This window comes from Danio rerio, chromosome 11 (assembly GCF_052040795.2).
Source record: "Danio rerio strain M-AB ecotype USA chromosome 11, GRCz13ab, whole genome shotgun sequence".
In the NCBI taxonomy this organism is placed as follows: domain Eukaryota; kingdom Metazoa; phylum Chordata; class Actinopteri; order Cypriniformes; family Danionidae; genus Danio; species Danio rerio.
This window is the reverse complement of record NC_141031.1, coordinates 41426354-41442790: the sequence shown is the minus strand read 5'-3', so window position 1 is coordinate 41442790 and position 16437 is coordinate 41426354. Positions and strand designations below refer to the sequence as shown.

The 16437-nt window shown below is 37.6% G+C and overlaps 2 protein-coding genes across 3 annotated transcripts in view; both read left to right on the top strand.

The window, feature by feature from the left end:
• slc45a3 (solute carrier family 45 member 3) overlaps window positions 1-12709 on the top strand; it is a gene marked incomplete at its 3' end in the record, with an annotated part of 30921 nt that extends 18212 nt beyond the window's left edge. Inside the window, 3 exon segments of the mRNA NM_001098195.2 lie at window positions 1605-2273; window positions 2545-2771; window positions 12551-12709. Of these exon segments, the coding sequence (NP_001091665.2) occupies window positions 1605-2009 (405 nt within the window).
• Window positions 6193-14933, top strand: si:ch211-117k10.3. 2 transcript variants are annotated; one of them, XR_015502900.1, is made up of 4 exons: window positions 6193-6329; window positions 9698-10697; window positions 10784-11655; window positions 12788-14933. XR_015502900.1 is itself a non-coding variant. In XM_087274291.1 (3 exons), the coding sequence occupies exons 2-3, from the start codon at window positions 9751-9753 to the stop codon at window positions 10950-10952; spliced, it is 1116 nt and encodes a 371-aa protein (XP_087130417.1). In that variant the 5' UTR covers window positions 6193-6329; window positions 9698-9750; the 3' UTR covers window positions 10953-14933. The 2 variants fall into 2 exon arrangements, 1 of the variants encoding a protein (XP_087130417.1); XM_087274291.1 differs by having other exon boundaries at window positions 10784-14933.
• Window positions 14934-16437: the final 1504 nt, after the last annotated feature.

Below are 16437 nucleotides of genomic sequence, written 5' to 3'. Positions count from 1 at the left end.
GTTATCAGTCTTTGACAAGGTTCAGCTGGTGTATGTAATCAAGCGAGATGAATGAGCAGGCGTGCGTGTTTGGAAGAAGTGCATGTATGAATATGTAGTCCTGGGAAATGCGGAAGTGAAATTCTGGTGTTCGTGTGAGAACCATAGACTGTAAAATATATGGACGTAGTATCCGTGACGTGACCCATAGGTTTCTAAAGAGCGCAAAAGAAGCCACAAGTAGGCGCGGCCAACCGTCGCCATTTTGTTCGCGCGTCATCACACCCACGGCGGGATACACTTTACTTTGGGAGAACGCTTAATACTTTATCACCTGCGACTCGTTTGTGTTCTGACCACTTGTGCTTGGTTGTATACAATATCAATAAAGTGTTTAGTCTTTTAAACACACTGCTGTAATACACTGAGCCACTAAACATTGTTCTTATGACGTTTTTCAACAGGAGGAAAACGCGAATTACTTCCAAACACTTCAGATATAGTCTGTGTTATATAATGTAAGACTATTGATGAAATCCAGCATAACACTGTATGACAACGCTTCAGATGACTGTTCTAGAGCCTACAGCTAATCAATCCGTCAGATTCTGGAGTGCTTTACAGCTCTAAATATAAATATAAACGATAAATTATGTTAAATAAAACGAATACATGTATAGAGATGGTATATAAGTATATAACTCTACTCACATGGGAAACGGAGGCCACGTGAATGGTTTGTGAGCACAATAACGTGCACTCAGCATGACATTCCATCAAATAAGTGTAGGAAACAAGTCCAAAAGGCAGTTGACTGTGTAAAGCCACATAAAACAACACAGAAATACGATAAATATGCCGAGTTCAGTGGCTAAAATGCAGGATTCAGCTGAGGTGACGGCGACCAGTGAGACCTAGCTGTCACTCAAGTGACCACGCCCTTAATTATGCAAACTTAATATAACTTAATATAAAGGAAACGGATGAGTTATAAAAAAAATTCACCCCCCTCACAGTTGTCATGAAGGGTAATATTAGCTGTATTAACCAAAATCTTTTTTTGTACCAGGCTGTAAACACCTTTTTTTCTGCTGTAAAGTTGGCCATTCTAACAGTGCGCTCAATTAAAATTTGCTCTGTTTTGGATGAAATTTCGGATGAATTGCAGTTTTAGTTACTTCCGTATTGGCTTCCTGAGAGAGAGCGGGAGGTTGCCGCTTGGTGAGAACCAGCGATCTCTGGAAAGCGATCGCTGGTTGTGTGACAATCACAGTTTCATGGTATTGTGATTACTGCTCTAAAATGTATTCTTTTTAAATGTCTGGATAAAAAAACTAAAACTTTTTTCACCTCTGTTCAAAATATATTTTGAGAAACATATTCTCATATTCTCATATATTTTGATAATATATTTTGGAACAATTTCCCAGTGATGGTTTGCAGCTGGATGGGCATCCACTGCGTAAAACATATGCTGGATAAATTGGCAGTTCATTCCGTTGTGGTGACCCCAGACTAATAAAGGGACGAAAATAAAATGAATGAATGTTTTGAGTGTACATAAATACAGAAAATCCCCGACCCATGTGTGTTCTATTCTAATGTGTTGCATTCACAATTTCCAGGTGTTTTTCTCCAACGACAGACGCCAGTTGCCCCTCAAGGAGGATGATCTAAAGTTGATCAAATCAGAGACACACTCCTCAGCAAAGCAGAAAAGAACCAATGGATGTGTCAATGGGTATCCGGGTGCCATATCCTTCCAGAACAATATTAAAACATCAGATCTGCAAGTGTCTATCCCCATGGATCCGCCAGCATCATCACTCAGAGGAATGGGCACAGACATCGCCATATTAGACAGTGCCTACCTGCTGTCTCACGTGCTGCCGTCACTCTTAATGGGCTCCATTGTGCAGCTTTTCCACAGCGTGACCGCGTACATGGCCTGCGCGTCTGTGCTGAGTGTCGTGGCTGTGTATTTCTCCAGTAAGATCGTCTTTGAGAAGGCGGATATTGATGCAAGATGAATGAGATGATAGAGAGCAAATGACTCTGGACAAAGAAAAGAATAATACAGAAATGGCAGCTGGTTCTGTTTGTAGTTTTTGGAAAGAGCAATGGCAAATGTGCAATTAAAGGTCAATGCATTGCAATTAGCTTAATAAATATATATCAATATACAGTTAAAGTCACAATTACTAGCTCTCCTGTTAGTTTATTTTATTGAAATATTTCCCAAATGTTCCCAAAAGTACTGGGTTGTGGCTGGAAGGCCGTTCGCTGCATAAAACATTCAATTCAATTCAATTCAGCTTTATTTGTATAGCGCTTTTACAATGTAGATTGTGTCAAAGCAGCTTCACATAAATGGTCATAGTAACTGGAACAGTGTGTTCAGGTTTTAGTGTTTAAGTTCAGTTCAGTTCAGTTTAGCTCAGTTCAGTGTGATTTAATCATTACTGAGAGTTCAAACACTGAAGAGCAAATTCATCGATGCGTAGCTCTACCAATCCTGAACCATGCGAGGCAGTGGCGACATCGGAGAGGGAAAAAAAAAAAAACATATGCTGGATAAGTTGGCGGTTCATTCCTCTGTGGCGATCCCTGATAAATAAGGGACTGCTGAAGGAAACTGAATATATGTATTTCTTAAATGAAGGTATTTTTCACAGTATTTCCTATAATATTTTTCTTCTGGGGAAAGTCTTATTAGTTTTATTTTGGCTAGAATAAATAGTTTATAATTATATAAAGTTATATTATATAGTTATATTATATTATATTATATTATATAATTATAAAACATTTTTAAGGTTATTAGCCCTCTTAAGCATTTTTTTTTTCGATTGTCTACAACACAAACAACTGTTATACAATGAAAAGTTAAGCCTTTAAATGTCACTTTAAGTGGAATACTAGTATCTTGAAAAATATCTTAAAATATATACCACATTGAAGCCTGTTGATTTGATATAATAATAAGCAATTAAAATTGTAAAGCCTATGCGATGAAACATTGTGATGTTTTATATAAACATAACCTTTTTAGTTATGACAGTTTTATTAAATTTAATTATCTTAATCTGTTTTTAAATGTTTAAATAATCATGTTCCAAAGCTGTTTTCAGGTATAATCAGTAGGCATCATGAATTAGGGAAAATATATTCAGTAGGTCTAATAATTCTGACTTTAACTGTAAATACATTTCAAGTCAGAATTATTCGCCCCCCATTGAATTATTTTCATTTTCCAATATTTCCCAAATGATGTTTAACAGAGCAAGGAAATTTGCACAGCATGTCTGATAATATTTTTTCTTCTGGAGAAACTCTTATTTGTTTTATTTTGGCTAGAATAAAATCAGTTTTTTTACTTTTTAAACCCCATTTTAAGGTCAACATTATTCGCCCCTTTAAGCTATATTTTTTCTGATAGGCTACAGAAAACAAACATGGATATACAATAACTTAATTACCCTAATCTGCCTAGTTAACCTAATTACCCTAGTTAAGCCTTTAAATGTCACTTTAAGCTGTATAGAAGTGTCTTGAAAAATATCAAGTCAAGTATTATTTACTAAAATAAATCAGTTAATAGAGATTAGTTATTAAAACTATTATGTTTAGAAATGTGTTGATCTTCTTTCCATTAAAAATAAATTGGGGGAAAAATAAACAGGGGGCTAATAATTCTGACTTTAACTGTAGCTATAAAAAAAAAATTATAAGACCGCTTAAATGAAAGATTTCTTTATACTCAAAGTTTTAGTTTAGTAAGATGTATTGTTCATTTCATTATTTAAACTACTGATCACATTCCTTCCAAATGTAGAAAAATGTGTTGCCATTTGCAGCTATTTTGCGCATAATCACATTCAAACATTCATTTTCAATCGCATTTCAGTAACTGCGTCACAGGGGCAGCAGTAGAGAACCACAGCATTCACTGTTTAAAACATATGCTGGATAAGTTGGTGGTTCTTTCCACTGTGGCAACCCCTAATGAATAAGAGACCAAGCCGAAGGAAAATAAACAAATGAATGATTTGATGAGTAACTGAAGCAGTTTTTTTGTTCATAGCAATATATGTAATTTGGCTGAATATATTCAGCTATGGGGGCGAAGCAGTGGCGCAGTAGGTAGTGCTGTCGCCTCACAGCAAGAAGGTGGCTGGGTCGCTGGTTCGAGCCTTGGCTCAGTTGGTGTTTCTGAGTGGAGTTTGCATGTTCTCCCTGCATTTATGTGGGTTTCCTCCGGGTGCTCTGGTTTCCCCCACAGTCCAAAGACATGCGGTACAGCTGAATTGGGTAGGATAAATTGTCCGTAGTGTATGAGTGTGTGTGTGTGAATGTGTGTGTGGATGTTTCCAAGACATGGGTTGCTGCTGGAAGGGCATCCGCTGTGTAAAAACCTGTTGGATAAGTTGGTGGTTCATTCCGCTGTGGCGACCCCGGAATAATAAAGGGACTAAGCCGATAAGAAAATGAATGAATGAATATTCAGCTATATATGTGGTCAAACATTTTTAAAGGGTCTTAAACATTTTCCAATTTATTTATTTATATAGATGACGTCAAGAGCTGAATAGTAAATAAGCTGAATATGTGATTTAAAACATGGAGGACTGAAAGTTTCACGCTTTACATTTTCTGACACAACCCTGTGCAACATGGAAAAAGAGTTACATAGCTCTAGGCATGCTGTGAATCACATGTCTGAAGATTTACTTATTCTTTCCTCTTTTTTATTCTTGTGCTAAATTAACTGAAACTCTAAAGCTGATTATCTTAATAATTAAGTTTAATAACACATTGAGTTGCCATACAAACAGATCTATGCATTTAATTTAGTTAGATTTTTATAATTTGTTTTAGTTATAGACACACATAGAGATATTTGGTTTATATAATGTAAAGCAAAATAGCAAGTTCATATAAATATAATAATGTAAGATGTAGATTACAGGGTATCAGTTAGTTCTTTATCAACTGCCGCCCTCTAGTGTCTAAATAGCTGCTGTTTTATTTACCTTCATTTTCTCCACCGTTCACTCAGTTCTATTTCTTCATTGATGGAATTGTCTTGATTTTTCCTGCTTTAGTTTATTATTTATTTATGCTTTCATTTTTAGTTTTTATTTTATTGAAACTTTTTGCAGCTGTACATGTCAAAACTCATCCATTGCTGTGTTTTAGCAACTAAATGGTGATTGTTTCCTATTCTATTGTAAACTACATGTATGTGTACTAAATACTCAAATTGTGTGTGTGGCAATAAATGACATAAAAAAATAAATGAAAATTTACTTTAAACCTATTGTTGTTCATAAGATTTAAATATCTAATTGTGGCGACACTGTGACTTAGTGGCTAGCACTGTCGCCTCACAGCAAGAAAGTCGCTGGTTCGAGCCCCAGCTAGGCCAGTTGGCATTTCTGTGTGGAGTTTGCATGTTCTCCCTGTGCTTGTGTGGGTTTCCTCCGGGTGCTCCAGTTTACCCACAAGTCCAAAGACATGCGGTACAGGTGAATTGGGTAAGCTAAACAGGCCGTAGTGTATGATTGTGTGCAAGTGTGTATGGATGTTTCCCAGCACTGGGTTGCAACTGGAAGGGCATCCGCTGCGTAAAACTTGTACTGGAGAAGTTGCCATTTCATTCCGTTGTGGCAAACCTCGATAAATAAAGGGATTAAGCAGAGGGAAAATGAATGAATGAATAATATATTTTATTATTATTTTATATAACGTTATCACATAAAATAGCCAATTTTGCATTATATAATAAATCTATCTATGATCTTTTATCTATCTAAACACAAAAGTACATTTTTAGTTTCAGATGTTTTGCATAAAACCCGCAAGATTACCTTGTAGCACAATTAAAACTTAATTTTTTTAAAGGTATTTGGAGGCAGCATTTAAGAAAACACCCCAGTTGATCATAATCATGAATAAAAAAAAAAATACAATTAATTATTTAATTTTTAAAATATACACACTTATTTACATGTGCAGAATCACATTGTCTGAAGTTTTTTTTTTTTTTTGCTTTCGTTGGATGTTTTTCCTATCCTTATAAATAATGCATAGCTTGTTTTACTCCAAACCAATGACGCGCTTCGCTTTGCGGCGAGCCCCCGCCACGCAACCAATCAGAACCCAGGAATCGGATCCGTGCCCTCGAGTGCATTGCGATGCGTGTCATGTGACAGGCCTCGGTGAGAAATGCCAACATGGAACCGTGGCAAGGACGATGTTCTTCCCAACAATAACATTGAAAGGGACGCCTGGATTCATCCTATGTCGTGCATCCACAACCCGGACACTTTAATCAATATTCACACGAGGTAACGAGAAGGAAAACTATCGTCTCGCGTTCGATAAAACAGGGCGAAGTCGATTTTATTTTACCACAGGGTCAGATTCGATCCAAATGGCTCCACTTTGACGAACTTGACACCTGTTTGCGGAAATATCTTAACCGTGTTTTCCGAAATTGTGCAGTTTTTCTGGGCTGTGTGCAGAAAGCATGTGTGCAGGCCTGTTTTCCTGCCCTGCTGACGCACTTTTGAGAAACACATGTCTGGAGCCTCGTGTTTGTGTGTGTGAGTGTTGTAGTGGAGCTTTGCTGCTGGCTTTGATGCGAGTTTGATTTGCTAGTTTGCGTTTGGTGGATTGTGTTTATGTTGTGGTGGTGATTTGTGTTGTGATGGTGTTTTTACAGCCCCTCCTCTTTCTAGCCCATAAACCTCGGCGCTTTAATCTCTGATGCGCGTGGCGGTGATGATGATGATGATGATGATGATGATGAGCGTGGCTGCATGTAAATATTGCTCTCTGAGATTGTTTGGACGCTTAACATTTGCATGAGATACAAGATGTCAAACTAGCCGTCAGACAGATTTATTATAGGCGGGTTTAGTGCATGTGTGTATAATAGTTTGTTTTTCGTTAAAAAAAAAATAAAAGCATTAATTTTTTTATATATATATATAATGCACCATTTTATGAGTTACATAGCTTTAAAACTGGTAACGTTAAACAATTACTCTTGGGTTGATATTTTGCTTTCAGCATTTAGATTTAAATTAACTGTGTCAAAACATTAACACTGATATTTCATAAATTATTAAAATGTAATCAAAATTTGATTTTTTATTCAGCTTAAAGTTAAAGCATGGTATAAAGCAATAGCATGACTGTAGTGTATACGAGTGAATACACAAAATTTGGTGTTTGCTTTTTTATAATTTGCTTTTTATTTATTTATTTATTTATTTATTTATTGCTGTGCTTAAACTTCTTGATTGCCTAGAATATTTCTCGCTTGTATATTTATTTGATAATAAGAGAAATGTTGTATATGTATGAATTATAATAATATATCTGTACCAAAAATACCTAAATGACTTTAAAATGAATTTAAAAAGTGCATTTTATCATGTGCAAGTATACAGTCACTTGTGAAATTATTCATAACTCTGACAAATGGTTGTTGCTAGATGGGATTTAGTTGCAGCCGGAAGTTAACAAGAATTATTTATAATATTTATAAAATTTCACGTTAATTGTATTTCATTAAAGTCTACCCCCACCCATAACCTAAACCCAATCATCACAGTAAGTTTTATTTTTTAACGTCTACCCCAACCCTAAACCCTAACTATCACAGTACTGTAAAAATATTAACTATTGTTATACAGTGTCACAAAAATTTCAATATATTGATGTGTGTATCTGCAGCTGTATCCTAATTAGACTTCACCCTGCCAAATTCTGACTTCAGGTTTTTGTTTGAAGGTAAATAAAAGCTGAGATTTTTTTTCTCACAATGATGCTTCTGGTACATTCTCTTATTATCTTTTGGGAGAGGCTTGTGTCATTTTCGGGGGAAAAAAAACTGCTTGAAATAAAACAACTTTAGTTCAGAATTTGCCTAGGGTATGAATAATTTAGAGCTTGCCAGTATCTTAAAGGGATAGTTCACCCAAAAATGAAAATTCTGTCATCATTTATTCACTCACTCTTCACTTGTTCAAAACCTATTTGAGTTTTTTCGTTGATCACAAGAGAAGATATTTTGAAAAATGCTGGTTGAACAAACTGTTTTATGTTGCATGGATCTATTTTTGAGCGGAGTCAAAATAGCCACTTTGTTTGGGGTTAAAACGATACTTTTATATTTTCCAAAATATTTGCCAAAAATCATTAGAATACTAGCTAAGGGCCGTCTTCCATGTATGCATGGGCTGATATAGGATTCTGACGGTATGATAACCTTGTTTTAAAAATGTAACTGTTTTGTGGTATTGTGTTTACTGCTTTAATCTATGCTCTTTTTAAATGTCTGGGTAAAAAACAAAACCTTTTTTCCCTTTTGAACACTATTTGCATTTTGAGAAACATATTTTGGGACAGTAAACATGTCAGGCTGAATAATTCAAAAGAGTCATTGACTTCTGCTGTCTTCATTTATTTCAAAAACTGATTTTTCTTACAATTTAAAACGGCACCTTTGGATATCTTTTCTGCTGGAGATGCTGCTGTCCTGAAAAACAACAACAAAAAAAGTAAATAAAAAAATCTTACGCATACCGTAGGAATGGTATTGCGAAAAATTTTGACTGTTTTAAAACCTTGACTTTTCTAAACTGCGGTATACCTTGAAAGTGGTTATCGTCCCATGCCTACTTCCATAAAGACATTTCATCTTTTTATTTTTTCTGTAAATGTATAATCAAAAGTTAGTTTTATATATGGATTGCTAAAAATGGTATTTGTTCAACTTTAAATGTGATCTTCTGCTGGTTTGTTGAACCCATTGGCTTCCTTAGTAATTTTTTCCCACTATAGAAGTTGATGATAGTGATGGGAAGTTCGGATTATTTTATAGATATATAGATATATAGATCTGACTCGGATCTTTGAGTCTCATTCATCGAGATGAACGAATCTTTTTTCCGAGTCATTTCGTTCATTTGGTTCAGTTTGCCAAAATATTATTAAAATGTTACGAATTGCTTCCAAACACATGTACAACTAGCCCAAAATGATGATCACATGACAAATAAGTCATAAATAGGATACTATAAGGAGAAAATAATAATTCAATGTTTACCTGCTCTTTTGTCTATGAAGGTATTGTTGTCTCTTGGCTCTGCTCACCTCTTCATGTCTTCAAATGTCAGTGGTTCATTCACGTTACAGTGACCGTCACATATAATCTTAACCAATGTACAAAGTCTGAGTCGACAGGAGCCATGATAATTAGTTCACCTTTCAATTCAATTCTTTTTCCGGCTCTAAGTGCAAATGATTGGCTCGTGAGGAACGAATGACTCAGACCCGATAGAGGACTCGAGAAATGAATGGTTCAATTCTTTTTCCGGCTCTAAATGCAAATGATTGGCCACCTGCACAATTGTGCGCACGCGCAGATGAACGAATCACTCCCTGAAAGGAGTCGTAGTTCCCGAGTCATATTGAAGATTCGTTGAAAATGAACGAATCGTTCATGAACGAACCATCACTAGTTGATGAGTCCAATCAAACCACGTTCTTCAAAATATCTCAATTTGTGTACAGCAGAAGAAAGAATCTCATAAAGGTCTAAAGAGGGACAAAAAATTATGTAATTTTCATTTGTTTATTGAACTATCCCTTTAATTGTTCCACTTTACATCACAGTTTTTCTTCTATTTTTTTCTTCTCACAGTGTTTACAAACCGTGGCAATACTTCCGCCTTCTTCTGACCTGCGCACCAACCAATGGTCTCCATAAGCGACAAAGCGGTGGCCACTGCTAATGAATCGTTTGCGGACCATGCCTTGGCCACCCTGCCCTTCGCGGAGGTGTGCGGCAGTGAGAGCAGCGAGCGGGGCAGCTCCATCTCCTGCTCCAGCCCCGAAACCGGAGATGCTGGAGCTCGACTCTGCTTCAGCCCAGGGGAGGAAGATGAAGACGAAGGCCCTTTGCAGATCTTCCTAGACTCCGCAGAGGAGCTATTAACCCAGATACCCAAGCTGCCTGATTTTATACCCCAGCTGTCCAGCACCTTCTCCCCAACCCTGGAGGACATCGAGGAGTTTTTGATGGAGAAGATGGAGTTGCATGCTCCTCTGAGTCCGGAGGAGAAGTCAAAAGAGGATGACGCTACTGTACCGCCGTCTTCCCCTGGCGAATCTGAGGAGAAATCCAGCATGATGGCAACGTCTCAGACGACTCAAAGTGTTAACGCTACAGCTAGTGCCACATCGGTGCTCGTTGGTGCTCCATTTGTACTTCAGTTGCAACCTCTCCAGCTAAGCCACGCCCTCCCTCAGCCAGACAACCAATCGGGTGTGGCCGGTGGGCTCCGCGTGGCCCACCTGGTGCTCGGTGTCCAGGGGACACAGAACATTACGCTTCTTTCACCGCAGGTGCCGTCTGCAACTCTTCTGCCCATCATGGGCGAAGCTGTCAACCAAGACCAAAAGTATGTGAAGATCGCTCCGCTGCCTATTGCCGTCAGGGCGGTCGGAATCGCGGGCGCAGGCCTGGTCAAAGCCATCACTCCACGTCCATCCAGGTCCACAACGGAAACCTTGCGGGTACATAAATGCTCTCACCCAGGGTGTGAGAAGATGTACACTAAAAGCAGCCATCTGAAGGCCCACTTCCGCAGACACACAGGAGAGAAACCCTACCTGTGCAGCTGGCCGGACTGCGGGTGGAGGTAAGACTTGACTTGGAATCTTTATTATAAGCTGATCTTTTGATCTTTTGCTGATCTGATGTCTTGCTGTGATTTCTGTTTTAAAGGTTTTCTCGTTCTGATGAGCTGTCCCGTCATCGACGCTCTCACTCGGGAGTCAAGCCTTATGAGTGCACAATGTGCGACAAAAAGTTCGCCAGGAGCGACCACCTATCCAAACACACTAAAGTGCACCGGGGTCCCCGCGCCGGCAGACTGGTCCGAGCAAACGTCTGACTCCTCCCCAGCCCCGGAAAAACCCACCGTGTGTGATTCCTGGAGTCTGAGAGGGAACGCTACGATATCTAAATGGGCTCACAAGCTGAAACCCTCCGCCTTCATTTACGTCTGTGTCCTTCCTTCTCTCCCCCTCTTTTTTAAAATCGTTTCTCCAGATGTTTGTTTCCCTTGGTGCTACAGTCAGCTAACTTGAATCTCAGGGATGTGATTGTTAAGCTCAAATGCAGATTTCTGGCTTTTCGGTGGGCTGAAGTAAAGGCGAGTTGCATGCGGCAGATTGCCTTCGATTGCCTTTAACCTGAGTTTGCAGGTAGTCTAAATGGCAATATAAGCCGAGGATAATCCATGTTTCTTGTATATTTTGTGAATATTGTGTTATAGATCTAAGCGGGTGAAGATATAAATAAGGAATCCAGTATTTGTTTGTGTTTTGGTTTGGCTGTTGAGCATAAAATCCGAAGCCAGAATGCTGCAGAATTTCCCTTCCCTTTTAAATTAAAACAATATGCACTATGATTTAGGCTATGGTGTTATGCAATATCAGGCATGGCCTCTATCTATGGGTGAATCTCAGGGAGAAATGTCAAGAAATGCAATATTTAGTCATGTTTACTGTAAGTAAATGTATTAAATATATGTAATAAGTCCTTATTAAAATATGTTTGACTTTACCATACATTTTTGACATGGGTGTTTCCCAGTACTGGGTTGCGGCTGGAAGGGCATCTGCTGCGTAAAGCCAGAATAGTTGGTGGTTCATTCCACTGTGGTGACCTCTGATAAACATTCACAGAACGACAAGCCGTAACATCATTAGACTTTTGATATTTGGTTGGTTTTGGGTTAGAGTTCTGTCCCCTCGACGTTGGGATACGACTTCAATCTGACAGCTATTTTATACAGTAAACATCCATCATTTTTGAATCCATGAGCATCTAAACCAGGGGTGTCTAAACTCAATCCTGGATGGCCGATGTCCTGCAGATTTTAGCTCCAACTTGATTCAAAGAAAGCCTAGTAAGAGCTTGGTTAGCTAGCCCAGGTGTGTCTGATTGGGGTTGAAACTCTAGGACTGAGTTTGGACACCCCTGATTTAAACACTCTCAAGTCAGTGCGTGTAAAGATTTTGGACGTCTTCTTGCACACTTTAAATTCTTCCAAACAGTTCGCTGCAATAATGAATCACCCATATCCTGAGCTAGTTCATCATGATGCGATTTACCTTTTCACCTCTTTGTGCAGTTTGGCCAGAAATCCCATCATAGACAAGAAAAAAATAAAGTAGTGACCGCAGGATGAAGGAAAGTAGTGGAGTAAAAGTACAGATACTGCACTAAAAATGTACTCAAGGCAAAGTAAAAGTCAGCATCTTTAAAACTAATTAATCACTAACAATTCTGAAGAAAAACTAGTCACAGTATTACAGAGTACTTGTAATTTGTTACTTTACACCACTGCATAATATATGATTTGCTAATAAAATTTGTATAATGCCAATATGTTGAATTTGTAAACTGTACAGTACAGCTAGAAGTATACATCATGGTAGCATTAGTTTAAATTTGACAGATTTCTAATATCAGGACAAATTAAAGATATTATATTATATTAAATTGCATTATATTATATGATATTATATTATATTATGTTATATTAATTATATTGTATTAAATTATATTTATTATATTATATTATATTATATTATATTATATTATATTATATTATTCATTTATTTTATTTTAAGCTTAGTCCCTTTATGAATCAGGGATGCTGAAGTGGAATGAACCGCCAACTAATGTAGTATATGTTTTACACAGAGGATGCCCTTCCAGCTGCAACCCATCGCCGGGAATTATATAATATTATATTTTATTATTTTTTATTTATTATGTTGCATTACATAAATGAGATGTTTTTGCATTTAAAGGGGTAGTTCACCCAAGAATAAATCATTTACTCACCCATCCTTTGTTAAAAACCTTTCTCTGTTGTGTTGAACAGTAGCTTTTTAAGTGCATTTTAGATATGTGCATAAAAAGGTTGATTGGAAATACCAAGATGCGCATCAATTTTGAAAACGTGCATAAAAAACGTATGCGCATAGCTGAGTAGGATAAACTTTTTATTTGATAAGAAAAGATGCGCATAAACTACAATGGAAACACTTTTACCTAACAAAGTCCAGTATGCGCATTAAAAAAAGTCGTGAGTTTGTTATAAGAGATCATGTGAAGGTAAAATGTGTGTGAATGGACAAACCAGCAAGCTGAGCACATTGTAAACCATCTGAAATGTTGTTTTGGTCATTCTAAAACACCTTAAGCATTTCAGTTTTAGTGGTGTTATATTGATTACTACCTCCAGAATAGTCAAGAGCATCTGTGGTCTGCGTTTCTCGCTTTCAAAATCCGCCATGCGTTCATTGCGTGTCGGCATTATCTTCTGAGGCGCAAGTCATTTATTAAATAAAGAAAAGATTCGCACAGCTTCTCCTGCCGCAGCAAATTACATTTTATATTTGATAATTGGCGCCAGTTAATAAGTGACGATTTTGTTTTCTTTTGTTCTCGTTGGATGGAAACGCTGCTTTACTCACATCTTTTATGGGATATTCCAGTTTTGCACAAAGTTAATTTGCATATTTAGGAACATGGAAATTGGAAGCATAGCTATTACATCCATTGACTTCTATAGTATTTTTTTCTGATATGGATGACAATGGGTGCATTCTTCTAAATATCTTCTTTTGTGAGAAGAGAAACTGAGATAGGTTTTGAAAAAATGATGGGTTGTTTTAAAATTTCATTTTTGGGTGAGCTTTCCCTTTGAGGTAATAACAGTAAGGAGAGGAAATGAACACAACAATGCATAAAAGACGCACACACATTTTTATTTGACATTTCTTTGTGAGATTCACCTTATAAAAGTACTTTAGCTCTTATACGTGAATTGTTACGTAATGCAGGATTAGCTCCTGTGTGTATTTGTGTTTTTTTTTTTGTACTTCGAATGTTTAGTCTCCACCCCTTCCCCCTCGCGCAAATCCAATCGCATCAAAATAAAAACATCAGGAATTTTCTTGGCCCAATCACATCCCTGCGCCAGCTGAAAGGTATTTATGCATCAAGTTGCTTTCCACAGTTTAGTTTTTCTCGTGCCTCATCTCTCTCAGTCTGTTGAGAGCGTATGCCAAACCGGGATTTCGTCCGCGTACGGGCCCCAGTGGATAACATCACTACATGTATGGACGAATTTGATGTACTGTAAAACATATATAAGCTAGAAACAACTTTCTCTTCGATCTGTAATCACACAAAAGAGAATTGTTTCCTTTATGTCGTCGTAATGTGCTTTGCATTAGATCAATGCATTTTTTTCTACTTAGTGCCGTCACGGTTGATAAGCTAAATCGCTGAGGACAGCAGTTACTGTTTGCAAAAAAAAACAACAAATAAATAAATAAAAATAACTGGCAGCTGATCGTTTCCAGTTGAAATGAAGCTATCTGGACATCATGTTACCGATACGCCATTGAAGGCTGCAGCTCTGTCATCCATTGGACTGTGCTCGAGTTTCTTTTTGACCATGGATGGGAATTTCTTTGGCGTCATCTTGCCTTTTTTAAATGGGGTCTTAACTACGTTACGCATTTTCTTTCCTGCTCTACTTAGTAGCTATCATGATCCATCAGGTGCTCTACATACTTAGTATCCGGACTTCTCAGTCTTCAAAATGTTTGTAGCACTCTCGTAGGCCTCATCACTTTTAATATCACACCGAGAGCATCCTGATTGACAGTGTTTCCAATAGTACTACCATGTACTGCCTGTTTTAAGATACTGTTCTCTTTTATTTTTGAAGGGAGTTGTCTGTTAACGGGATTTAGAGCATTATTTTCCTTTCCAAGGGCTCATCCTTGATTTTTCTGCCACCACCTTCATCCCAATAAAAGCATTAAATTATTTACTTTACCTACAACATCATGCTAATGCATTAACTGTTTTCATTTACACGAACCATCCGACTGGAGCTGCTCTCATGTCATATAGCTGGTCAAATTTAGCTTCTATTTTTGAAAAATGCTATTTTCCTATGTAAGAAAATAAAGTAAAAGAAAAAGCAACAACCACCTTTTGGAAAAGCTGTGATATGTCACCTTTAAGGTTTAGATCAGGGGTCACCAAACTTGTTCCTGGAGGGCCGGTGTCCTGCAGATTTTAGCTCCAGCCCTAATCAAACGCACCTGAACAAGCTAATCAAGGTCTTACTAGGTATAATTGAAACATCTAGGCAGGTGTGTTGAGGAGGTTGGAGCTAAACCCTGGAGGGGAACTGGCACTTCAGGGCAGAGATTGATGACCCGTGGTTTAGATGGATCTATCAGCTGTTTGAAAACAAAAAGAGTTGAAAGGTTACTTGCACATTGAAAACTAAATGAGTTATTTTCCCCCTAGAGAATACATGGCAACCTGTGGTTTTGAAAGAATTACATAAATATTGCTATTATTAATATTTTTTGCTTTATAAATTATTTAATATGCTTGTCTATTCAAGTGTTTTAGTGTTTTTTTGTCCTTTTTATACGTTGTTTTTTCAATTTACTGCAGCTTGCGTTGCCTTATATACACTACCTGACAAAAGCCTTGTCTTTAATCCCAGTTGTAGGGGCAACAGATAATAACTTGACTTCTAGCTGATCATTTGGAAAAGTGGCAGAAGGTAGATTATTCCCATGAATCATCTGCTGAATTGAATCCCAATCATCACACATACTGCAGAGGACTTATTGGAACCCGCATAGACCCAAGATTCTCACAGAAATCAGTCAAGTTTTGTGAAGGAAAAATCATGGTTTGGGGTTACATTCAGTATGGGGACGTGTGAGAGATCTGCAGAGTGGATGGCAACATCATCAGCCTGAGGGATCAAGACATTTGTGCTGCCCATTACATAACAAACCAAAGGAGAGGGCAGATTCTTCAGCAGAATAGCGCTCCTTTTTATACTTCAGCCTCCACATCAAAGATCCTCAAAGTAAAGAAGTGGGTCAAGGTGCTCCGGGATTGGCCAGCCCAGACACCAAGCATGAACTTTATTGTGCATGTCTGGGGTAAGGTGAAGGTAAAGGCATTGAAGATGAATCCAAAAATTGGTGATGAATTCTGGGAGTCCTGCAAGAACGCTTTCTTTGCCATTCCAGATGACTTTATTAATAAGTGATTTGAGTCATTGCAGAGATGTATGGATGCAGTCCTCCAAGCTCATGGGAGTCATACACAAGATTCATTCAGTTTTTACTGCAGCATGACTTTATATTCTATACAGGACAACATTTCTGTTAAGTGATAAGACTTTTGTTTAAGCAAAGTCAGACCTTACTGTCCTAATTAAATAATTAAAAATCAAGGTGTGATCATATTTTATTTTGGTAAAATAAGCGTAATCTAGAGGCTTTGCCTTTCATATAAGCCACTTCTGATTA